Raw genomic sequence first — 26,708 nt, forward strand, 5'->3', positions numbered from 1 at the left:
CAGACTATCAGGCTCTGGGGATTTATCAGCCTTCAGTCCCTTCAATTTCCCCAACACCATTTCCTGACGAATAATGATTTGGCTCAGTTCCCCCTTCTCGCTAGACCCTCGGTCCCCTAGGTTTTCGGGAGGTTATTCGTGTCTTCCTTAGTGAAGACAGAACCAAAGTATTTGTTCAATTGGTCTGCTATTTCCTTGTTCCCCATTATGAATTCACCTGATTCTGACTGCAAGGGACCTATATTAGTCTTCACTAATCGTTTTCTCTTCACATATCAATAGAAGCTTTTGCAGTCAGTTTTTATGTTCCCTGCAAGTTTACTTTCATACTCTATTATTCCCCTCCTAATTAAACCCATAGTCCTCCTCTGCTGAATTCTAAATTTCTCCCAGTCCTCAGGTTTGCTACTTTTACTGGCCAATTTATATGTCTCTTCCTTGGATTTAACACTTTCCCTAATTTCCCTTGTTAGCCATGGTTGAGCCCCCTTCCCTTTTTTATTCTTACACCACAGGGATGTACAATTGTTGTAGTTCATCCATGTGATATTTAAATGTCTACCACTGCCTATCCACCATCAACCCTTTAAGTATCATTCTCCAGTCTATCCTAGCCAATTCACATCTCATACCGTCAAAGTTTCCTTTCTTTAAGTTCAGGATCCTAGTCTCTGAATTAACTGTGTCACTCTCCATCTTAATGAGGAATTCTACCATATTATGGTCACTCTTCCCCAAAGGGACCAGATTGCTAATTAATCCTCTCTCGTTACACAAGACCCAGTCTAGAATGGCCTGCTCTCTAGTTGTTCCTCGACATATTGGTCTAGAAAACCATCCCTTATACACTCCAGGAAATCCTCCTCCACAGCATTGCTCCAAAATCGATCTATCTCAGCCTTGAATATATTCAAAGACTCAGCATCTATAACCCTCTGGGGCAGAAAATTCCAAAGATTCACAACCCTCTGAGTGAAGAAATTCTTCCTCATCTCTGTCTTAAATAGTTTACCCCTTATCTTGAGACTGTGTCCTCTAGTTCGAGACACTCCAGCTAGGGGAAACAACCTCTCAGCATCTACCCCATCAATCCCCTTCAGAATCTTGGATATTTCAATGAGATCACACCTCATTCTTTTAAACTCCTGAGAGTATCGGCCCATTCTACACAATCTTTCATCATAAGCCAGCCCTCTCATCCCAGGAATCAATCTAGTGAACCTCCGTTGTACTGTCTCCAAGGCAAGTATATTCTTCCTGAGATAAGGAGACCCAAACTGTGCACAGTACTCCAGGTGTGGTCTCACCAAGGCCCTGTACAATTGTAACAAGACTTCCTTATTCATACTCCAACCCCCTTGCAATAAAGGACAACATGTCATTTGCCTTCCTTATTGCTTGCTGTACCTGCATGCTCACTTTCTGTGTTACTTGCACAAGGGACACCGAAATCTCTCCGAACACCAACATTTAAAAGTTCCTCACCATTTAAAAAATATTGTTTTTCCATTCTTCCTACCAGTGAATAACCTCACTTTTCCCCACATTATACTCCGTCTGTCATCTCACTGCCCACTTAGTCTATCTATATCCCTTTGCAGATGCTTACTGTCCCACCGAGCTTTATATCGTCAGCAATCTTGGATACATTACACTCGGTCCCTTCATCAAGGTCATTAATATAGATTGCAAATAGCTGAGACCAAAGCATTGATCCTTGCGGCACCCCACGAGTTACAGCCTGCCAACCTGACAAAGACTTGTTTATCTTGTGTAAACCTTTTATGTGGCACCTTATCGAATGCCTTTTGGAAATCCAAATATACTACATCCATTAGTTCCCCTTTATCTACCCTGCTATTTACATCTCAAAAAACTAATACATTTGTCAAACACGATTTCCCTTTCATGAAACCATGTTGACTCTGCCTAATCATGTTCTGATTATCTAAGTGCCCTGATATCATTTCCTTAACAATGGATTCCAGCATTTTCTCTACAACTGTCAGGCTAACTGGCCTGTAGTTCCCTGTTTTCTCTCCCTCCTTTCTTGAATAGCGATGTTACATTTGCTACCTTCCAATCCGCTGGGACCATTCTAGGATGTAGGGAATGTTGAAAGATCAAAACTAATGCATCTGCTATCTCTGCAACCACCTCTTTTAGAACCCTAGGATGTAGACCGTCAGGTTTTTAGTCCCATTAGTTTCTCTAGTACTTTTTCTCTACTTATATGAATTACATTAAGTTCCTCACCATCATTACACCCTTGCTTTCCCACTATTTTTGTTTAACGTTTTTGCCATTTCCTCATTCCCTGTTATAATTTCTCCTGCCTCAGTCTCTAAGGGACCAATGTTTACTTTGCTCCACTCTTCCTGTTTACATACTTGTAGAAGCTCTTATAATATTTTTATATTTCCTGCCAGTTTTCTCTCAGTCTATTTTTTCCCTTTTTATCATTTTTTTGGTCACCCATTGCTGGTTTCTGAAACTCTCCCAATCCTCAGGCTTACCAATATTCTTCGCAACATTATAAGCTTCTTACATAGAAAATAGGTGCAGGAGTAGGCCATTCGGCCCTTCGAGCCTGCACCACCATTCAATAAGGTCATGGCTGATCATTCCCTCGGTACCCCTTTCCTGCTTTCTCTCCATACCCCTTGATCCCTTTAGCCGTAAGGGCCATATCTAACTTCATCTTGAATATATCCAATGAACTGGCATCAACAACTCTCTGCAGTAGAGAATTCCACAGGTTAACAACTCTCCGAGTGAAGAAGTTTCTCCTCGTCTCGGTCCTAAATGGCTTACCCCTTATCCTTAGACTGTGTCCCCTGGTTCTGGACTTCCCCAATATCAGGAACATTCTTCCTGCATCTAACCTGTCCAGTCCCGTCAGAATTTTATATGTTTCTATGAGATCCCCTCTCATCCTTCTAAACTCCAGTGAATACAGGCTCAGTCGATCCAGTTTCTCCTCATATGTCAGTCCTGCCATCCCGGGAATCAGTCTGGTGAACCTTCTCTGCACTCCCTCAATAGCAAGAACATCCTTCCTCAGATTAGGAGACCAATACTGAACACAATATTCCAGGTGAGGCCTCACCAAGGCCCTGTACAACTGCAGTAAGACCTCTCTGCTCTGATACTCAAATCCCCTCGCTATGAAGGCCAACATACCATTTGCCTTCTTCACCACCTGTTGTACCTGCATGCCAACTTTCAATGACTGATGTACCATGACACCCAGGTCTCGTTGAACCTCCCTTTTCTTAATCTTTTTTCAATCTAATGCTATCCTTAACTTCTTTAGTTAGCCACGCATGGATCACTTTTCCTGTGGAGTTTGTCTCTCAATGGAATGTGTTTTTGTTGAGAATTATGAAATATTTCTTTAAATGCCATCCATTGCTTATCTGCTGCCATATCTTTTAATCTATTTTTCCAATCTACCTTAGCCAACTTGCCCTTCATACCAATGTAATTGACTTTAAGTTTAAGACTCTAGTTTTAGACCTAGGCAAGTCATTCTCAAACGTAATGTGAAATTCTATCATATTATGATCACTCTGCCCCAGAGGATCCTTTGCTATGAGGTTGCTAATTAACCCTGTCACATTACACAATACAAGATCTAAAATAGCCTGTTCCCTGGTTGGTTCCATGACGTATTATTCTAGGATACTGTCCCGAATGCATTCAATGAACTCATGCTCCAGACCACCTTTGCCAATTTGATTTGTCCAGTCTATATGAAGATTAAAGTCCCCCACCTTTACTCACTGCCTGAAAGGGTGGTAGAGACATTACCTTTGTTACAAGCTCCTACTATTTCTTGATTTAATATTCTGTCCAACGGTTAGTTACTGTTAGGGGGCCTATACACTGCTCCCACCAGTGTTTTCTGCCCCTTGTTATTCCTCATCTCCACCCACACGGATTCTACTTCCTGATCTTCCAAACCAAGTTCCTTTCTCTCTTCTGTCCTTATGTCATCCTTTATTATCAGGGCTACCACCCCTCCTTTACCATTCTGCCTGTCTTTTTGAAAGGTCAAGTACCCTGAAACATTTAGTTCCCAACCTTGGGCACCTTGCAACCACATCTCTGTAATGGCAATTAGATCAAACTCAATTATCTCTATTTGTGCCACTAGTTTGTCTATCTTGTTACGAATGCCCCGTGCATTCAGATAAACATAGAAACATAGAAAATAGGTGCAGGAATAGGCCATTCGGCCCTTCGAGCCTGCACCACCATTCAATAAGATCATGGTTGATCATTCACCTCAGTACTACTTTCCTGCTTTCTCTCCATAACCCTTGATCCCTTTAGCCATAAGGGCCACATAAGAGCCTTCAATTTAATTTTTGTACCATTATTCCCTACTTTGACCTTATTCTCTGCTGCAATGCTACCATTAAATTCTGTCATATTCTGTCACTTTAATGCTCAGCTCCACTCCCACTCTGATCTCTCCGTTCTCGGCCACTTACACTTCCAATGAAGCTCAAGGAACAGCACCCGATCATTCGTTTAGTCACTTTACACCTCAGGACTCAACATCGAGTTCAACAATTTCAGACCATAACCCCTGTCCCAATATTTTTTTCTCATTCCCATGGCAGATGTTGAGGATTCTGCCATTTCCATTCACACCCTATCTAGACTCATCTTTTGTTCCTTCACTTGTCCCATTACCATCTCCTTTCACCTCACATCATCATCCCTTTTGTCTCTTAATCTCTCCTGCCTTCCACCAGATCATACACCTTCCCTTTTGTTCTTTCCTCCGCTCCCCCTTTCCTTGCCCCGACATTTGCTTAAAGCCCTGTTACATAGAAACATAGAAATTTACAGCGCAGGTGGTCATCATTTCGGCACATCGTGTCCGTGCCGGTTGACAAAGAGCCGCACGGCCCTCGGTCAGCAGCCCTGAAGGTTATAGATAAACCCACGAACAATGAACAATGGCGGAAAGGTAAAGAGCACCCGGCCCAACCAGTCCACCCTACACAACTGTGACACCCCTTGTACTGAAACATTCTACACTCCACCCCAACCGGAGTCATGTGATCTCCCAGGAGGCGCAAAAACCAGATAAAACCCAGGTGGCCAATTGGGGGGAAAAAAGAATCCTGAACAATTCCTCTCCGACCCATCCAGGCGATCAAAACTAGTCCAGGAGATCACCCTGGCCATATTCGATTCCCTGCAGTACTTACCATCATATCTGCGCCAGCCAACAAGAGGTCATCCAGTCTAATTCCACTTAGAACATAAGAATTAGGAACAGGAGTAGGCCAACTAGCCCCTCGAGCCTGCTCCGCCATTCAACAAGATCATGGCTGATCTGGCCGTGGACTCCGCTCCAGTTTCCCGCCCGCTCCCCGTAACCCATTCCCTTATTGGTTAAAAATCTATCCATCTGTGATTTGAATACATTCAATGAGCTAGCCTCAACTGCTTCCTTGGGCAGAGAATTCCACAGATTCACAACCCTCTGGGAGACGAAATTCCTTCTCAACTCGTTTTTAAATTGGCTCCCATCGTATTTTGAGGCTGTGCCCCCTAGTTCTAGTCTCCCCGACCAGTGGAAACAACCTCTCTGCCTCTATCTTGTCTATCCCTTTCATTATTTTAAATGTTTCTATAAGATCACCCCTCATCCTTCTGAACTCCAACGAGTAAAGACCCAGTCTACTCAATCTATCATCATAAGGTAACCCCCTCATCTCCGGAATCAGCCTAGTGAATCGTCTCTGTACCCCCTCCAAAGCTAGTACATCCTTCCTTAAGTAAGGTGACCAAAACTGCACGCAGTACTCCAGGTGCGGCCTCACCAATACCCTATACAGTTGCAGAAGGACCTCCCTGCTTTTGTACTCCATCCCTCTCACAATGAAGGCCAACATTCCATTTGCCTTCCTGATTACCTGCTGCACCTGCAAACTAACTTTTTGGGATTCATGCACAAGGACCCCCAGGTCCCTCTGCACCGCAGCATGTTGTAATTTCTCCCCATTCAAATAATATTCCCTTTTACTGTTTTTTTTCCCCCCAAGGTGGATGACCTCACATTTTCCGACATTGTATTCCATCTGCCAAACCTTAGCCTATTTGCTTAACCTATGTAAATCTTTTTGCAGCCTCCCTGTGTCCTCTACACAGTCCGCTTTCCCACCAATCTTTGTGTCATCTGCAAATTTTGTTACACTACACTCTGTCCCCTCTTCCAGGTCATCTTTGTATATTGTAAACAGTTGTGGTCCCAGCACCGATCCCTGTGGCACACCACTAACCACCGATTTCCAACCCGAAAAGGACCCATTTATCCCGACTCTCTGCTTTCTGTTCGCCAGCCAATTCTCGATCCATGCTAATACATTTCCTCTGACTCCGCGTATCTTTATCTTCTGCAGTAACCTTTTGTGTGGCACCTTATCGAATGTCTTTTGGAAATCTAAATACACCACATCCATCGGTACACCTCTATCCACCATGCTCGTTATATCCTCAAAGAATTCCAGTAAATTAGTTGAACATGATTTCCCCTTCATGAATCCATGTTGCGTCTGCTTGATTGCACTATTCCTATCTAGATGTCCCGCTATTTCTTCCTTAATGATAGCTTCAAGCATTTTCCCCACTACAGATGTTAAACTAACCGGCCTATAGTTACCTGCCTTTTGTCTGCCCCCTTTTTTAAACAGAGGCGTTGCATGAGCTGCTTTCCAATCCGCTGGTACCTCCCCTCAGAGTCCAGAGAATTTTGGTAGATTATATCGAATGCATCTGCTATAACTTCCGCCATCTCTTTTAATAACCTGGGATGCATTTCATCAGGACCAGGGGACTTGTCTACCTTGAGTCCCATTAGCCTGTCCAGCACTACACCCCTAGTGATAGTGATTATCTCAAGGTCCTCCCTTCCCACATTCCCGTGACCAGCAATTTTTGGCATGGTTTTTGTGTCTTCCACTGTGAAGACCGAAGCAAAATAATTGTTTAAGGTCTCAGCCATTTCCACATTTCCCATTATTAAATCCCCCTTCTCATCTTCTAAGGGACCAACATTTACTTTAGTCACTCTTTTCCGTTTTATATATCGGTAAAAGCTTTTATCATCTGTTTTTATGTTTTGCGCAAGTTTACTTTCGTAATCTATCTTTCCTTTCTTTATTGCTTTCTTAGTCATTCTTTGCTGTTGTTTAAAATTTTCCCAATCTTCTAGTTTCCCACTAACCTTGGCAACCTTATACGCATTGGTTTTTAATTTGATACTCTCCTTTATTTCCTTGGTTATCCACGGCTGGTTATCCCTTCTCTTACCAGCTCTAGGTCCGTAACCCTGTAGGTTACGGCACTTCAAGTGCCCATCCAAGCACCTTTTAAATGTGGTGAGGGTTTCTGCCTCTACCACCCTTCCAGGCAGTGAGTTCCAGACCCCACAACCCTCTGCATGAAGAAGCTTCCTCTCAAATCCCCTCTGAACCTTCCACCAACCACTTTAAAACTATGCCCCCTCGTAACTGACCCCTCCACCAAGGGAAATAGACCCTTGCTATCCGCTATATCCAGACATCTTTAACTTTTTCCAGTTCTGACGAAGGGTCATCAACCTAAAACGTTAACTCAGTTTCTCTCTCCACAGATGCTGCCTGACCTGCTGAGCATTGTCTGTATCAGTTCTGTTTGGAATAACTCACAACACGCACACAATGGAGAGAGACAATGGGGTCTTCTGATCTCCCACCCAAACTTTGGGGGACTCCCGGAGGAAGAGTGTAAACAGCTGTCTGAAAGTTACATCGGGAGTTTTCCTGAGCAAATTCCAGGCAATTCTTACACCCAAACTCCCACCTCAGAGACACGAACAGAAGAAACAGGAGCAGGAGTCAGCCATTTGGCTTCTCGAGCCGACTCCATTCAATAAGATCACGGCTGATCTGATCTTGGCCTCAACTCCACTTCCCATAACCCTCGACTCCCCTGTAGTTCAAAAATCTGTCTATCTCCGCCTTAAATATATTCATTGATTCAGCCTGCACAGCTCTCTGGGGTAGAGGATTCCAAAGATTCACGACCCTCAGAGAAGAAATTCCTCCACATCTCCGTTTTAAATGGGAAGGTTTTCTTTTGGATCGGTTGTCTGTCTGACACACATAGAAAACCATCAACTTGTTGAAGAGTGTCCACGCACACCTCAAAGGTTCTGTTTGTCTAACATAGTGTGCACTCTCGCCATAGGGATGCATGCTACAGGCCAAGCCCAGACAGCTTGGCTGGACCCTAGAAGGACCCAATTTACGCCACTTTCCCCCACCCGCAGCTAATAACTGATGTAACCTCCCGGTGGGGACAGCTATCATAAACTGCAGCACATTTCAACTGGGGAATAAAGTTATATTATTGCCCATAACCTGTAACAGTTATATACTTGCCCAACATTGACCGCCTGTAACAATTAGAATCATAGAATAGTTACAGCACAAGAGGCTATTTGAGCCCGTGCTGGCTCTCTGCAAGAGCACTTCAGCCAGACCCACTCCCCACCCTTTCCCCGTAGCCCTGCAACATTTGTTCCTTCAGGAACTTTTCCAATTCCCTTTTGGAGCCGCGATTGAGTCTGCCTCCACCACCTTCTCAGGCAGCGCATTCCAGATCCTAACCACTCGCTGCGTAAAAATGTTTTTCCTCATGTCGCCTTTGGTTCTTCTGCCAATCGTCTGAATTCTGTGTCCTCTGGTTCTCGACCCTTCCACCAATGGGAACAGTTTCTCTCTCTATCTACTCTGTCCAGACCCCCCATGATTTTGAACACCTCGATCAAATCGCCCTCTCAACCTTCTCTGCTCCAAGGAGAACAACCCCAGCTTCTCCAGTCTATCCCCGTCACTGAAGTCCCTCATCCCTGGAACCATTCTCGTAAATCTTTTCTGCACCCTCTCTAAGGCCTTCACATCCTTCCTACAGTGCGGGGGCCAGAATTGGACACAATACTCCAGTTGAGGCCGAACCAGTGTTTTATACAGGTCCATCATAACTCCCTTGCTTTTGTACTCTATGCCTCTATTTATGAAGCCCAGGATCCCGTAAGCCTTAGCCACTTTCTCAACCTGCCCTGCCACCTTCAGTGATTTGTGTACATATACCCCTCGGTCTCTCTGATCATGCACCCCCTTTAGGATTGCACCCTTTAGTTTATATTGCCTCTCCTCATTCTTTCTACCAAAATTCCATCTGTCCTGTGCCCACCCATCCCACCAGCCTGTCTGTGTCTTCCTGAAGTCTATCACTACCCTCCTCACTGTTCACTATACTTCCAAGTTTTGTTATCTGCAAATTTTGAAATTGTGCCCTGTACACCCACATCCAAGTCATTAATATATATCAAGAAAAGCAGTGGTCCCAGTACCGACCCTGGGGAACACCACTGTATACCTTCCTCCAGTCCCAGAAACAACCGTTCCCCACTACTCTCTGTTTCCTGTCACTGAGACAATCCCGTATCCATGCTGCCACTGTCCCTTTTATTCCACGGGCTTCAACTTTGCTGCAAGCTGATTATGTGGCACTTTATCAAACACCTTTTGGAAATCCATGTACACCACGTCAACCACATTACCCTCATCAACCCTCCCTGTTACCTCATCAAAAAACTCTCATCAATTGGTTAAACACGATTTGCTTTTAACAAATCCGTGTTGGCTTTCCTTAATTCATCCACATTTGTCCAAGTGACTGTTAATGTTGTCCCTGATTATTGTTTCTAAAAGCTTCCCCACTACTGAGGTTAAACTGAGCGGCCTGCAGTTACTGGGTGTATTTTTTGAACAAGGGTGTAACATTTACAACTCTCCAGTCCTCTGGCACCACCCCCGTATCTAAGGAGGATTGGAAGATTATGGTCAGTACCTCCGCAATTTCTTCCTTCACTTCCCTCAGCATCTGAGGATGCATCCCGTCCGCTCCTGGTGACTTATCGACTTTAAGTACAGCCAACCTTTCTAGTATCCCCTCTTTATCAATTCTTATCCCATCCAGTATCTCCTCTACCTCCTCCTTCACTCTGTCTATGGCAGCATCCTCTTCCTTGGTGAAGACAGAGGTAAAGTACCCATTGAGTACCTCAGCCATAGCCTCTGCCTCCATGTGTAGGTCTCCTTATTGGTCTCTAATCGGCCCCACCCACTCCTGACTATTTATATGCCTACAGAAGACTTTTGGATTCCCTTTTATGTTAGCTGCCAATCTATTCTCATATCCTCTCTTTGCCCCTCTTGTTTTCCTTTTCACTTCCTCTATAGTTAGCCTGATTCTCAGATGTATTCTCATTCTGACATCTGTCATACACGCTCTTTTTCTGCTTCATCTTATTCTCTATCTCTTTCGTCATCCAGGAAGCCCTGACTTTAGTTGCCCTACCTTTCCCTCTAGTGGGAATGTACCTCAACTGTAACCAAACTATTTCCTCTCTAAAGGCAGCCCATTGTTCCACTACAGTTTTACCTGCCAATCTTTAATTCCAATTTACCTGGGCCAGATCCGTTCTCATCCCACTGAAATGTGTCTTCCTCCAATTAAGTATTTTTACTCTAGATTGCTCCCTGTCCTTTTCCATAACTAATAGAAACCTTATGATACTATGATCACTGTTCCCTAAATGTTCACCTACAGTCACTTGCTCTACCCGAACCACCTCATTCCCCAGACCAGATCCAGAAATGCCTCCTTCCTCGTTGGGCCGGAAACGTACTGATCAAGAAAGTTCTCCTGAACACATTTCAGAAATTCCTCCTCCTCTCTGCCCTTTACAATATTCCAGTCTATATTAGGATAGTTGAAGTCCCCCATTATCACTACTCAGTTATATTCTTGCCCATTACTGCATGACTACCTGTAACAGGTGGCTTCCCATTTATGAGAATGTTGCCTGGACTGGAGAATTTTAGCTATGAGGTTGGGGTTGTATTCTTTGGAACAGAGGAGGCTGAGGGCAGACCTCATTGAGGTGTATAAAATTATGAGGGACCGAGATCAAGTGGATAGGAAGGACCTATTTCCCTTAGCAGAGGGATCAACAACCAGAGAGCATGGATTTAAAGTAATTGGTAGGAGGTTTAGAGGGGATTTGAGGGGTAATTCTTTTCACCCAGAGGGTGGTGTGGGTCTGGAACTCACTGCCTGAAAGGGTGGTAGAGGCAGAAACCCTCACCACATTTACAAAATACCTGGATGTGCACCTGAAGTGCCGTAATCTACAGGGCTACGGACCGAGAGCTGGAAAGTGGGATTGGGCTGGATAGCTCTTTGTCGGTCGGCGCGGACATGATGGGCCGAAATGGCCCCCTTCCGTGCTGTAAATGTCTAGGATTCTATGATCCACAAAACAACTTGTACAAAGAGAGGCAAAGGGAAAATGGAGATGGCGGGAGTGGGGGAGGGCCAAAGGCAGTCGAAGAAAATGGTTTGTGGAAGTTCTTGAAAGCAGAGAGAGTAATGAGTCGATGGAGGGAATGATGCAGGTCAGAGGGTGTGCGGGGTCAGAAGCAGAGTGTCGGAAGAGTAGAGAATGCAAGACATGCGATTACTCAGAGGGCTGGCTGAGGCCATGGAAGGCTTCGAATACAAGTCGAAGAATTCTGAAGGCACCTCACTGGGGCACAGAGAGCTAGTGCCGCTCAGTGAGTGTGCGGATCTTTACATCGGTGAGGGCACAGGCTGCAGTTGGCATTTGTGATGGGCTGAGGTGGGGGAGGACAGGTAGGAGAGTGCGAGAGAACAAGTCTCAGTGAGGAGGGTGTGGACTGGGGTTGGGACAGCAGTGGAGCAGGGAGGGTAAAGCATGCTTGCAGAGGATTTGGGGAAAATCCGACCTTGGGTTGAACATTTTATCAAGGTTCCTCACTCAGTAGGTGCATCTGGTGATGTTGATGGACTCAAGGCCAATGGCTACTTGTATATCTCAGCTCACTTACTCAAAACCACCCGTTACAAAACTCAGTGATCACCCACATTAAAAGAATAGATATTAACTTTATGATTGGAAGTGAGGCAGAAGGTTAGAGCTAGCACTCGGTGAGATTAGCAGAAATATACATGGTGGCTTTCATGTTTAATCTCCAACTATTCACATCGAATTTACAGCACAGAAACAAGCCATTCAGCCCAACAGGTCCAAGCTGGTATTTATGCTCCACACGACCCTCCTCCCATCTTACTTCAGCTCATCCTATTAACATATCCTCTATTCCTTTCTTCCTCATGTGTTTATTCAGCTTCCCCTTAAATACATCGATACTATTCGCCTCAACCCCTCCCTGTGGCAGCGAGTTCCACATTCTCACCGCTCTCTGGGTAAAGTAGTTTCCCCTGAATTCCCCGTTGGGTTTATCAGTGACGGTCTTGTATTCCTAGTTTATGACTTGTTGTTACTTGTGCATGTACCTTATGCTGAAGATTAATCCAAGTTTCCTCTGCCCATCCTTTTTGGCTTCTGCCGGCACCAGTGTGTCTTTGGCCTTGAATCCATCGATGTCACCCGTCTTTAGGTGAGTAGCAGGGAACCTGGGGCTCCAACCTAGCAACTCAACTGGCCAATCCCTAGTCATGGACAGGTCAGAGGTCAAATTCCCAAAATTGGACACACCAGTGTTTTATAAAGGTTTAGCATAACTTCCTTGCATTTGCAATCTATGCCTCTATTTATCCCGTACGCCTTTTTAACAGCCTTCCCAACTTGCCCTGCCACCTTCAAAGATTTGTGTACATACCCCAGGTCTCTCTGTTCTGCACCCCCTTTAAAATTGCACCATTTAGTTCATATCACCTCTCTTCATTCTTCCTATTAAAATGTCTCACTTCACACTTCACTGCGTTAAATTTCATCTGCCATGTGCCTGCCCATTTCACCAGTCTGTCTGTCCTCCTGAAGTCTCTTACTATCCTCCTCTGGATTTTGTGTCATCTACAAACTTTGAAATGATGCCCTATATACCAAAGTTCAGGCCATTAATATATATCAAGAAAAGCCGTGGTCCCAGTACCGACCCCCTGGGGAACACCACTGTATACCTTCCTCCAGTCTGAGAAACTGTTCACCACTACTCTCTGTTTCCTGTCCCTTAGCGAATTTCATATTTGTGCAGCCACTGTCCCTTCAGTCCCAGGGGCTTGAATTTTGGTAATACACCATTACATGGTACTTTATCAAACACCTTTTCAAAGTTCATATACACAACATCAACCGCACTGCCCTCATCAACCCACTCCGTTACTTCATCAAAGAACTTATTCAAGTTCCTCATCAGAGACTGTTAGCTAAAGTGGAATCTCATGGAATTGAAGAAAGATATTAAGGGGAAGAGATAGGGTAGACAGAGAGAAACTATTCCCGCTGGTTGGGGAGTGTGGGACTAGGGGGCATAGTCTAAACATTAGAGACAGACCTTTCAGGAGTGAAATTAGGAAACACTTCGAGACACAAAGGGCTGGGTTTTCGGTTGTGCTCATTTCGGGGCGATAATGGCGGTAAAGTTTGCGCCCAGGAACAGTTTGCGCCTCAGTCAGCAAAATTCATCAGCTGGGCCCCAAGTGGGAGGAGCACTAAGGGAGGCGTTACACATCTCTCTTGGGGCGCTAGTCTGGTTGAGCAGCTGAAAATCCCGAGCTAAACAGCCGGCCTCGGAGCGCTGCGAGAGGGGCCTGGGGAAAAAACCCACCAAAAACATCCCCAATAAATCCTCATGCCTCCACAACATAAATGGCAAAAAAATAAAATAAAAACCAATCACATTTACTGGAGATGGACATTACTTCCCTCACTGCAGCCGCTGCAACTCGGACCGCCAGCTTTCATGGGCGGTCCCAGCACGGCGCAATACGGAGTGCTATGGTTCAGGCTGCAGCCAAAAATTGAGCCGGTGTCGCAACTGGGGGCATTGCCCATCGACTCACCACTTCCAGGCGGTAGTGTTCCGTGCCCCGCCGAAACAGGCACCGAATGTCCCGGCAGGGCGCTGAAAGCTAGACGCCTGCCCGGAAGCGCTTACCCCCGCCATTGCCACCCCTCTGGGGCGCTAACAGGGGCGACAGGAGACTGAAAATCCAGCCCAAAGGGTGGTAGAAGTTTGGAACTCTCTTTCGCAAATAACAATTGATGCAAGATCAATTATTAATTTGAAATCGGAGATTGATCGAGTTTTTTTGTTAAGTTTGTCAAACTAGTAAAAGATCCTCTCGGAATGAGTGATCACAGTATGGTTGAATTTGTAATACAGATTGAGGGTGAGGAAGCCGTGGATAACCAAGGAAATAAAGGAGAGTATCAAATTAAAAACCAATGCGTGTAAGGTGGCCAAGGTTACTGGGAAAATAGAAGATTGGGAAAATTTTAAACGACAGCAAAGAATGACTAAGAAAGCAATAAAGAAAGGAAAGATAGATTACAAAAGTAAACTTGCGCAAAACATAAAAACAGATAGTAAAAGCTTTTACAGATATATAAAACGGAAAAGAGTGACTAAAGTAAATGTTGGTCCCTTAGAAGATGAGAAGGGGGATTTAATAATGGGAAATGTGGAAATGGCTGAGACCTTAAACAATTATTTTGCTTCGGTCTTCACAGTGGAAGACACAGAAACCATGCCAAAAATTGCAATCATGGGAATGTGGGAAGGGAGGACCTTGAGAAAATCACTATCACTAGGGGGGTAGTGCTGGACAGGCTAATGGGACTCAAGGTAGACAAGTCCCCTGGTCCTGATGAAATGCATCCCAGGTTATTAAAAGAGATGGCGGAAGTTATAGCAGATGCATTCGTTATAATCTACCAAAATTCTCTGGACTCTGGGGAGATACCAGCGGATTGGAAAGCAGCTAATGTAACGCCTCTGTTTAAAAAAGGGGGCAGACAAAAGGCAGGTAACTATAGGCCGGTTAGTTTAACATCTGTAGTGGGGAAAATGCTTGAAGCTATCATTAAGGAAGAAATAGTGGAACATCTAGATAAGAATAGTGCAATCAAGCAGACGCAACATGGATTCATGAAGGGGAAATCATGTTCAACTAATTTACTGGAATTCTTTGAGGATATAATGAGCATGGTGGATAGAGGTGTACCGATGGATGTGGTGTATTTAGATTTCCAAAAGGCATTCGATAAGGTGCCACACAAAAGGTTACTGCAGAAGATAAAGGTACGCGGAGTCAGAGGAAATGTATTAGCATGGATAGAGAATTGGCTGGCGAACAGAAAGCAGAGAGTCGGGATAAATGGGTCCTTTTCGGGTTGGAAATCGGTGGTTAGTGGTGTGCCACAGGGATCGGTGCTGGGACCACAACTGTTTACAATATACATAGATGACCTGGAAGAGGGGACAGAATGTAGTGTAACAAAATTTGCAGATGACACTAAGATTAGTGGGAAAGTGGGTTGTGTAGAGGACACGGAGAGGCTGCAAAGAGATTTACATAGGTTAAGCGAATGGGCGAAGATTTGGCAGATGGAATACAATGTCGGAAAGTGTGAGGTCATCCACCTTGGGGAAAAAAAAACAGTGAAAGGGAATATTATTTGAATGGGGAGAAATTACAACATGCTGCGGTGCAGAGGGACCTGGGGGTCCTTGTGCATGAATCCCAAAAAGTTAGTTTGCAGGTGCAGCAGGTAATCAGGAAGGCAAATGCAATGTTGGCCTTCATTGCGAGAGGGATGGAGTACAAAAGCAGGAAGGTCCTGCTGCAACTGTACAGGGTATTGGTGAGGCCGCACCTGGAGTACTGCGTGCAGTTTTGGTCACCTTACTTAAGGAAGGATATACTAGCTTTGGAGGGGGTACAGAGAAGATTCACGAGGCTGATTCCAGAGATGAGGGGGTTACCTTATGATGATAGATTGAGTAGACTGGGTCTTTACTCGTTGGAGTTCAGAAGGATGAGGGGTGATCTTATAGAAACATTTAAACTAATGAAAGGGATAGACAAGATAGAGGCAGAGAGGTTGTTTCCACTAGTCGGGGAGACTAGAACTCGGGGGCACAGCCTCAAAATACGGGGGAGCCAATTTAAAACCGAGTTGAGAAGGAATTTCTTCTCCCAGAGGGTTGTGAATCTGTGGAATTCTCTGCCCAAGGAAGCAGTTGAGGCTAGCTCATTGAATGTATTCAAGTCACAGATAGATAGATTTTTAACCAATAAGGGAATTAAGGGTTACGGGGAGCGGGCGGGTAAGTGGAGCTGAGTCCACGGCCAGATCAGCCATGATCTTGTTGAGTGGCGGAGCAGGCTCGAGGGGCTAGATGGCCTACTCCTGTTCCTCATTCTTATGTTCTTATGATGTGCCTTTCACAACTCCATGCTGGCTTTAATTTATTAACACATACTTTTCCAAATGCCAATACATTTTGTCTCGGATTATTGTCCCAAAAAAGTTTTCCCAGCACCGACACTAGGCTGACTGGTCTGTGGTTATCCCTCTCCCCTTTTTTTGAACAGGGTATAACGTTTGCAATCCTCCAGACCTCTGGCACCATCCCCATATCTGAAGAGGATTGGAAGATTGTGGTCGGAGACTCCGCAATTTCCACCCTTACTTCCGTCAGCAACCTAGGATACATCCCATCCGGTCCGGGAGACTTTGTGCTAAATGGGTAGTGGGGGTAAGGAGATAACAGCATGTGTGAGGGCCACGCAGCCCGCGACCGGCTTCTTCAATGTCGCGATTCTGTAAAGGGGCCGTGCCTCCAATAAAAAACAAGAGAGAACATTGGCGAGGGCCTGGTTGGGCGGCAGGCAGAAGGATGAGCTGGGAGTGGAGGTAGGAGCAATTAAGTGAAAATTATGCACTTAGCCTCAATTCTGGATTTATAAAAGACCATGAGCTCAGGAATGTTGGGTGCAAGGTGTGGAGTAGGGAAGAGTGGGTTTATCGTGAACAGGCCTTTGGCTCTGCTCTCCAGGATGACCTTGGGGTATAGGCAGCTGTATGGACAGGATGGTGGCACATCACAATCTGCTGGTGACGCCCAGGCCAGTTGACTGCCAAGAGCTTTCAACAGTACGGTCCGCAGACACAAGCCTGCAAAAAAGTATCCGCAGTGTGGGTGGGAGTTCCTCGGGGTATGAGGACAAGTACGATGAAGGGGAAGGCAAGACAGTTATGGGAGAAATTGGTAGAGTCAGTGTGGGTGGCAAGACAGAGGAGGAAAGTGTTATAATTTGAGGGAAATTGAGTCGGGCGGGGGGGGGCGTAGTTTTTCCAGGGGCGGGAAGTGATGTCTCTACATTTCTTTAAAACACTCACCAGTCTTAGTGAGGACATTAACTGCCATTGTTGTGAAGTCCTTTATGCAGGCGGCCTGTGCCTGGGCCTCTGGTGGAACTTCATAGCTACTCAGTCCAGTCACGCTGTTTACATACACCATCCTTCCCAGGCGTCCATCAAAGTACTGCAGCCAGCCTGATGCATCACTCTGACCTTTACAGGTCTCTATACAACCTTCTGATAACTGTCCATCAAGTATTGATTTAGTGTGAACACAAACAAGGTCGGACTCCTTCCGCGTGGTCACAGAATCTTCCACTGATGGATTCAAGTTCCCATCACTTGCTCGGTCACTTTGGGATTGGGCCCCAACATCGAGCTCAGACTGAGGAATAGTTTCATTTCCTGTCCTTTCATCGGTGGCAGTACAACACAAGTTACCTGAACAAGTCCCCCCGTTGCCCGTGCCATGGATGCCTTCTATTGCTGCACCTCTGCTGCTTGCCTGCCATTCCTCTCCCAGGGCACAGCGCCCAGAGATCACGCGAGCTGTCGAGCGCACGGGCTCCGCAGACGCACATTGTACAGACTCCTCTTCGGGCTGCACGAGGCCCTCGTGACTCTGGCAAAGTTGGCATGGGTCTGCGGAACTCCCCGCTTTGGACCCCCCACTCTTCTCTTCAGTAGGCGGTCCTTTTTTGAGGTCCTTTAATCTGGACAACTTTGCAGCCAGGGTTCTTGGAGGCTCCTTGGCAAATGGAAAGGTTTTCTTGGCTTGTGAATAACCAGGCCATGCAGTCAGACGTGCTTTGGCCACACAGCCATCTGCCGAGCAAGTTCCATCAGAACACAAACTCCTTAAAAACCCACCAGAATCACACTGGTCAGGTCGTAAACTCTCCCTTTGATAACTTGTTGCAGAAACAACGTATTCTGTACCTGGGCTCGGATACGGACTCTCTGCTCCCACACTAACTACTGATGGTCTGATGACTGGATCACCAGTACTGTGCTGAATGGTCTCACTGCCTTGAGAGCAGCCTCCTCTGTCCTGCTCAACACTGATTTTCCCATAGTTTCTCCGAAATACATCCAGCGAACCAGTTATTAGAGACATGCTCAGCTTCCTGTGGAATCGAGCCTGACAACAGACAGGTTCATAATTGGCAGGATTCCTGTACTCTGAATCAGCGAGACCTTTTAGTAAATTAAAGTTGCCAGATGTTGCCACTGATTCAGCAGAGCTCCCAGAGTAACGGTACTGACAGGTAGCCTGAATTCCCTGACAGCCAGTCACAGACCCTCGGGGAAGAACACTCAGGCATTCCCTGGCTACGCTTGAGAGCGCTCTGTCACCAGACACGGGCTGTCCATTTCTTTCCCTTGTTTTCTTAAGAATATCCCAGGCACTCACTGGGCCGGGATGACAGACGTTGACCCAGTCTGAAGGGTTTCCACTTTCAACATCTGAGTCTTTCATTTTCCTGGGGACAACGTGGGTTATGAGACCCGTGATACCCAGTTCCACCCCCATCACCTGCACCCCCTCACCCGCCTGCTCCTCTGCCCACGTCCCCTGCGACTCCCCCATCTCCGCCCCCTGCAACTCCCTTTCCTCCGCCCACTCCCCCTCCCTCTGCGACTCCTCCGCCCCCTGCGACTCCCCTTCCCCAGCCTTCTCCTCTGCCCCCTCCTCCGCCTGAACCCCCACCTCCTGTGGCTCCCCCTCCCCCACGCCTTGAACATTGCCATTGCTCACCCCCACCTGGTCCCCCTCTTGTGATGAACTCTCGGTGCTTGACATGGTCTCGCTCTCATAGGCAGCTATGAGCTGGCAAATGGCGTCTCCTCCCGCGCCTGCACTGACAGTGCTGGGCTGTGCCAGCTCTACTGGTTGTGTCTCAGGGCTGGCAGACGTACTCGGGTCCCTGAGGGAGGTGCTTCCCTCCTCGTCCCACGGGGACGCGCCACAAGCAGCTGCCTCCTGACCAGCAGAACGCAGGCTGTGCCTTGGGGCTTCTGTGGAGAGGAGATCACACTCTCCAGGGCGCAAGACCGGCTCTTCAGGATCGTCATCCTCGCCACAGGACACGCAGACCTTCCCAATTGCAGCCTCCCCCCGAGAGAGAGCATCACTGGGCTTGGTGTCTGCCTCCTGCCCAGAGACCTCTGGGCCTACAATCTGCCGGTGCACAGACTTGGACTGCACCACTGCCCTTTCGTGCGACAGACCGAGGCCTGTGCTGGTAGCAGCCAGCGGGGTGGGTCCCTGCTCCTCTCTGGGCTCCACCAGCAGCAGCAGCTGCTCCTGCAGCAAGAAGGCCCGGACTCCCTCCTCCAGGCAACTCAGCAGCTGGTCCCAGGCGGTGAACTCCAGCAGTGTGCGGCCCGTCTCCCAGCAGGCATCGTACTGGTCATGGGCACAGCCGATGTTGATGATATAGAGGGGGTGAAGGTCAGGGCCTCCCCGTGGCCCGGTGCCGGGCCTACAGATCAGGCTGTGCCTGAGCAGCGAGTCCAGCTGTTTGTGGACGCGGGTTTTCAGCACCAGCCGCCCACTGACGAACACCAGCCGCTGGGCCTTGCTGTGGTGGCCCTGGCGGCTGATGAAGCCGCTCAGCTGGAAGCCGCCGCTCGAGTGCTGGACCCGGCCCAGTGTCGCCGCCTTCTGCGGGCCGCAGATCTGGGCGAAGCGTGCCTGCAGGCCGTCGGCTTTGGGCAACCTCACCACCAGCGAGCCTCCAGCTGTGGCGGAGGCCTCGTCCCGCACGGTGAAGGAGACGCTCGGGTGCAGGAGGCTTAGGGCCTGGACCCGGTGCCGGATCTGCTCCCACTCCAGGGGCCGGCCCAGGCGGCGCCTCCTCACAGGCAGCCGGTAGAAGAGGTTGCAGACGGTGACGGTGGTGCCGGGGCTGGGCCTCGCTGTCCTGGCCTCGTACACCGGCCGGGCCTGCCCATTGCGGAACAACTTGACCCAGGTCTGGCCGGAGCCGCGCTGCGGCCTGCTCACTATCTCCAGCAGGCCCGAGAGGTGCGCGATACTGGCCAGCGCCTCGCCGCGACCCCCAGGCCCAGGTACAGGCCCATCCTCCAGCCCTTCGACGGTGCTCGGGCCCTCTGCTGACCCTGTCCCAGCCCCGGGCCCAGGGCCTACTCCAGCCCCGGGCCCAGGGCCTACTCCAGCTGCAGGGCCGGGCCGAGACCCAGGGCCTCCCCCAGCCCCAGGGCCTACTCCAGCCCCGGGCCCAGGGCCTCCCCCAGCCCCAGGGCCTACTCCAGCCTCAGGGCCGGGCCGAGACCCAGGCCCTCCCCCAGCCCCAGGGCCTACTCCAGCCTCAGGGCCGGGCCGAGACCCAGGCCCTCCCCCAGCCCCGGGCCCAGGGCCTACTCCAACCCCGGGCCCTCCCCCAGCCCCGGGCCCAGGGCCTACTCCAACCCCGGGCCCTCCCCCAGCCCCAGGGCCTACTCCAGCCTCAGGGCCGGGCCGAGACCCAGGGCCTCCCCCGGGCCCAGGGCCTCCCCCAGCCCCAGGGCCTACTCCAGCCTCAGGGCCGGGCCGAGACCCAGGCCCTCCCCCAGCCCCGGGCCCAGGGCCTACTCCAACCCCGGGCCCACCCCCAGCCCCTCCCCCGGCCCCGGGCCCTCCCCCGGCCCCTCCCCCAGCCTCAGGGCCTACTCCAGCCTCAGGGCCGGGCCGAGACCCAGGCCCTCCCCCAGCCCCGGGCCCAGGGCCTACTCCAGCCCCGGGCCCTCCCCCAGCCCCGGGCCCAGGCCCCTCCCCGCGGCCGCTGTGGTAGCGCGTGCCCGCCAGCTCCAGGGCCGCGCGCCCCAGCCCCGCGCCGTTGTCCGCCACCTGCACGCGCCCGGCCTGCGCGTCCACCCGAGCCGCCGCGCAGCCGCAGCCGGCCGCCAGGCTGTTGAGCAGCAGCTCCTCCAGACAGCGGGCCAGCGACGGCACCGCCACCCCGGAGCGCAGCGCGGCCTGCACCGCCCCCGGCACGGCCCGCAGCCCGGCGGCCCCGGCCTCCCCCATGCTGCGCCAGTCCCGCCGCCCGCCCGCTAGGCCCTGTTACTATGGAGAACACCCGCCCGCAGCATTGTGGGAAATGTAGTTCCAGCCTCACCAACTTCCGGGTGTGCTGCGCATGCGCGGTCCAGGGGCCCCAGAGAATGACTCTCTAACCAGGAGAATGCAGCCAGATCCAAGGCCGAACAGTGGGGGACGAGAGCGATAGTTATAGGGGATTCGATCGTCAGGGGAGCAGACAGACGTTTCTGCGGCCACAGACGTGACTCTAGAATGGCAGGCAGTGACTAGTGGGGTACCGCAAGGTTCTGTGCTGGGGCCCCAGCTGTTTACACTGTACATTAATGATTTAGACGAGGGGATTAAATGTAGTATCTCCAAATTTGCGGATGACACTAAGTTGGGTGGCAGTGTGAGCTGCGAGGAGGATGCTATGAGGCTGCAGAGTGACTTGGATAGGTTAGGTGAGTGGGCAAATGAATGGCAGATGAAGTATAATGTGGATAAATGTGAGGTTATCCACTTTGGTGGTAAAAACAGAGAGACAGACTATTATCTGAATGGTGACAGATTAGGAAAAGGGGAGGTGCAACGAGACCTGGGTGTCATGGTACATCAGTCATTGAAGGTTGGCATGCAGGTACAGCAGGCGGTTAAGAAAGCAAATGGCATGTTGGCCTTCATAGCGAGGGGATTTGAGTACAGGGGCAGGGAGGTGTTGCTACAGTTGTACAGGGCCTTGGTGAGGCCACACCTGGAGTATTGTGTACAGTTTTGGTCTCCTAACCTGAGGAAGGACATTCTTGCTATTGAGGGAGTGCAGCGAAGGTTCACCAGACTGATTCCCGGGATGGCGGGACTGACATATCAAGAAAGACTGGATCAACTGGGCTTGTATTCACTGGAGTTCAGAAGAATGAGAGGGGACCTCATAGAAACGTTTAAAATTCTGACGGGTTTGGACAGGTTAGATGCAGGAAGAATGTTCCCAATGTTGAGGAAGTCCAGAACCAGGGGACACAGTCTAAGGATAAGGGGTAAGCCATTTAGGACCGAGATGCGGAGGAACTTCTTCACCCAGAGAGTGGTGAACCTGTGGAATTCTCTACCACAGAAAGTTGTTGAGGCCAATTCACTAAATATATTCAAAAAGGAGTTAGATGAAGTCCTTACTACTCGGGGGATCAAGGGGTATGGCGAGAAAGCAGGAATGGGGTACTGAAGTTGAATGTTCAGCCATGAACTCATTGAATGGCGGTGCAGGCTAGAAGGGCTGAATGGCCTGCTCCTGCACCTATTTTCTATGTTTCTATGTTTCTATGTTTCTATGTTTCTATGGTATGTTGTCTCTCTGGTGCCAGGGTCAAGGATGTCACTGAGCGGCTGCAGGACATTCTGGGGGAGAGGGCGAACAGCCAGAGGTTGTGGTCCATATCGGGACCAATGACATCGGTAGGAAGAGGGGTGAGGTCCTGCCGACAGAGTTTAAGGAGCTAGGAGAGAGATTAAAAAGCAGGACCTCAAAGGTAGTAATCTCTGGATTATTCCCGGTGCCTCGAGCGAGTGAGTACAGAGATAGGAAGATAGAGCAGATGAATGCAGGGGGGGGGGGGCTTTAGATTCCTGGGACATTGGGACCGTTTCTGGGGGAGGTGGGACCTGTACAAGCCGGACAGGTCATACCTCAACAGAGCTGGGATAAATATCCTCGCGGGGGTGGGGGGGGGGGTTTGCTCGGGCTGATGGGGACCGTTTAATCTAACTTCGCAAGGGAATGGAAAGCTTAGCATAGATTCAGAAGGGAGAAAAGCAGAGTTAGAGATGGAAGGTCGAAGAGTAGTAGAACATAAGAACATAAGAAATAAGAGCAGGCCATATGGCCCCTTTTTGTGTTTCATGCACCAGGACCCCAAGCCCCATTGTACTGCAGCATTTTGCAATAGTAAGAGAGTTTGGTAGGCAGAGCAAACAAAGGTTGGAAAATAGACAAAAAAGTAGTTTGGCTGTGCTTAATGGTATAAGGCTAAATAAGGCAGATGAGCCGAATAGCACTGATAGACACGTGGAAGTATGTTATCTTAGCGATTACTGAAACATGGCTGAAAGAGGGGCAGGATAGGCAGCTCAACGTTCCAGGTTACAGGATTTTCAGACGAGAGGGAGTTAACAAAGGAGAAGGAATGGCAATATTTGACCTGGGGGTACTTGTGCATGAAACACAAAAGGATAGTATGCAGGTACAGCAAGTGATCCGGAAGGCCAATTGAATCTTGGCCTTTATAGAAACATAGAAAATAGGTGCAGGAGCAGGCCATTCGGCCCTTTGAGCCTGCACCACCATTCAATAAGATCATGGCTGATCATTCCCTCAGTACCCCTTTCCTGCTTTCTCTCCATACCCCTTGATCCTTTTAGCTGTAAGGGCCATATCTAACTCCCTCTTCAATATATCCAATGAACTGGCCTCAACAACTCTCTGCGGTAGGGAATTCCACAGGTTAACAACTCTCTGAGTGAAGAAGTTTCTCCTCATAGAAACATAGAAACATTGTCCTCATATGTCAGTCCAGCCATTCCGGGAATCAGTCTGGTGAGCCTTCGCTGCACTCCCTCAATAGCAAGAACATCCTTCCTCAGATTAGGAGACCAAAACTGAACACAATATTCCAGGTGAGGCCTCACCAAGGCCCTGTACAACTGCAGTAAGACGTCCCTGCTCCTATACTCAAATCCCCTTGCTATGAAGGCCAACATACCATTTGCCTTCTTCACCGCCTGATGTACCTGTATGCCAACTTGCAATGACTGATGAACCATGACACCCAGGTCTCGTTGCATCTCCCCTTTTCCTAATCTGCCGCCATTCAGATAATATTCTGTCTTCGCATTTTTGCCCGCAAAGTGGATAACCTCACATTTATCCACATTATACTGCATCTGCCATGTATTTGCCCACTCACCTAACCTGTTCAAGTCACCCTGCAGCCTCTTAGCATCCCCCTCACAGCTCACACCGCCACACAGTTTAGTGTCATCTGCAAACTTGGAGATATTACACTCAATTCCTTCATCTAAATCATTAATATATATTGTAAAGAGCTGGGGTCCCAGCACTGAGCCCTGCGGCACTCCACTAGTCACTGCCTGCCATTCTGAAAAGGACCCATTTATCCCGATTCTCTGCTTCTTATCTGCCAACCAGTTCTCTATCCACGTCAGTATATTACCCCCAATGCCACGGGCTTTAATTTTGCACACCAATCTCTTGTCAAGTCCAAATACACCACATCCACTGGTTCTCCCTTGTCCACTCTACTAATTACAACCTCAAAAAATTCCAGAAGATTTGTCAAGCATGATTTCCCTTTCATAAATCCATGCTGACTTGGACCGATCCTGTCACTGCTTTCCAAATGCGCTGCTATTTCATCTTTAATAATTGATTCCAACATTTTCCCCATTACTGATGTCAGACTAACCGGTCGATAATTACCCGTTTTCTCTCTCCCTCCCTTTTTAAAAAGTGGTGTTACATTAGCTACCCTCCAGTCCATAGGGACAGATCCAGAGTCGATAGACTGTTGGAAAATGATCACCAATGCATCCACTATTTCTCGGGCCACTTTCCTATTGCAAAGGGAATGGAGTATAAAAGCAGGGAAGTCTTACTATAGCTATATAAGGTATTGGTGAGGCCACACCTGGAGTACTGCGTGCAGTTTTGATTTCCATATTTACGAAAGGATATACTTGCTTTGGAGGCAGTTCAGAGAAGGTTCACTCGGTTGATTCCGGGGATGAGGGGGTTGACTTATGAGGAAAGGTTGAGGAGGTTGGGCCTCTACTCATTGGAATTCAGAAGAATGAGAGGTGATCTTATCGAAATGTATAAGATTATGAGGGGGCTTGACAAGGTGGATGCAGAGAGGATGTTTCCACTGATGGGGGAGACTAGAACTAGAGGGCATGATCTTAGAATAAGGGGCCGCCCATTTAAAACTGAGATGAGGAGAAATCCCTTCTCTCAGAGGGTTGTAAATCTGTGGAATTCACTGCCTCAGAGAGCTGTGGAGGTTGGGACATTGAATAAATTTAAGACAGAAATAGACAGTTTCTTAAACGATAAGGGGATTAGGGGTTATGGGGAGCGGGCGGGGAAATGGAGCTGAGTCCATGATCAGATCAGCCAGGATCTTATTGAATGGCGGAGCAGGCTCGAGGGGCCGTATGGCCTACTCCTGTTCCTATTTCTTATGTTCTTATATAAAGATACAATTACAATTCTGAGAAGGGACAAGAAAGCAGAGGCTCTGACCATCATGCATTTGGGAAGGGACTACACATTAAATGGTAGGACACTGAGAAGTGTAGAGGAACAAAGGGACCTTGGAGTGCAGGTCCACAGATCCCTGAAGGTAGCAGGCCAGGTGGATAAGTTGGTTAAAAAGGCATACGGAATACTTGCCTTTATTAGCCGAGGCTTAGAATACAAGAACAGGGGGGTTATGCTTGAACTGTATAAAACACTGGTTAGGCCACAGCTGGAGTACTGCGTGCAGTTCTGGTCACCACATTACAGGAAAGATGTGATTGCACTGGAGAGGGTGCAGAGGAGATTTACGAGGATAAAACAGGGTGTGGAGGGTCATTGACCCGAAACGTTAACTCCCTCCCTGCACAGATACTGCCTGAGCCACTGAGTATTTGCAGCATTTTGTGTTTGTATTTCAGACTGCAGCATCTGCAGTGTGTTGCTGAGGGGAATACATGAGGGTGAGGGGAGTATCTGAGGGTGAGGGGAGGACCTGAGGGTGAGGGAGTATCTGAGGGTGAGGGGAGGACCTGAGGGTGAGGGAGTATCTGAGGGTGAGGGGAGTATCTGAGGGTGAGGGGAGTATCTGAGGGTGTTTTTGAGGGTGAGGGAGGACCTGAGGGAGTACCTGAGGGTGAGGGGAGGACCTGAGGGTGAGGGAGTATCTGAGGGTGAGGGGAGTATCTGAGGGTGAGGGGAGTATCTGAGGGTGTTTTTGAGGGTGAGGGAGGACCTGAGGGTGAGGGAGGACCTGAGGGTGAGGGAGTATCTGAGGGTGAGGGGAGGATTTGAGGGTGTTTTTGAGGGTGAGGGAGGACCTGAGGGTGAGGGAGTATCTGAGGGTGAGGGAGTATCTGAGGGTGAGGGGAGGATTTGAGGGTGTTTTTGAGGGTGAGGGAGGACCTGAGGGGGTTGCTGGACCTGGTGCGGTGGCCTGACAACAGGCTGGGGGCGTGGCCTGGGCTGGCACCACCAATCCGGCTGCAGCTGCAGATGCACTTTATCCAATCAGGTCGCGAAGAGCATCGGCAGCTGCTGAGCCGAGAAAAGCCTTCTCCGATTGGACAGGAGCCCCGTCAGTCAGTTCGCGGGGTTTCCTA

At 48.7% G+C, this 26,708-nt stretch overlaps 1 protein-coding gene across 1 annotated transcript in view; it reads right to left on the bottom strand.

Moving 5' to 3' along the window:
* The window catches only part of LOC139243953 (DNA mismatch repair protein Mlh3-like), a 67,298-nt gene extending 45,996 nt beyond the window's left edge, over nucleotides 1–21,302 (bottom strand). The window contains exons 1-2 of the mRNA XM_070870915.1: nucleotides 21,059–21,302; nucleotides 17,309–20,389 (exon numbers count right to left, since the gene is read on the bottom strand). Of these exons, the coding sequence (XP_070727016.1) occupies nucleotides 17,309–20,389; nucleotides 21,059–21,302 (3,325 nt within the window). The remainder of the gene's footprint in view (nucleotides 1–17,308; nucleotides 20,390–21,058) is intronic.
* Nucleotides 21,303–26,708: the final 5,406 nt, after the last annotated feature.

Source organism: Pristiophorus japonicus, unplaced genomic scaffold (assembly GCF_044704955.1).
Source record: "Pristiophorus japonicus isolate sPriJap1 unplaced genomic scaffold, sPriJap1.hap1 HAP1_SCAFFOLD_193, whole genome shotgun sequence".
NCBI classification, from domain to species: Eukaryota; Metazoa; Chordata; class Chondrichthyes; family Pristiophoridae; genus Pristiophorus; species Pristiophorus japonicus.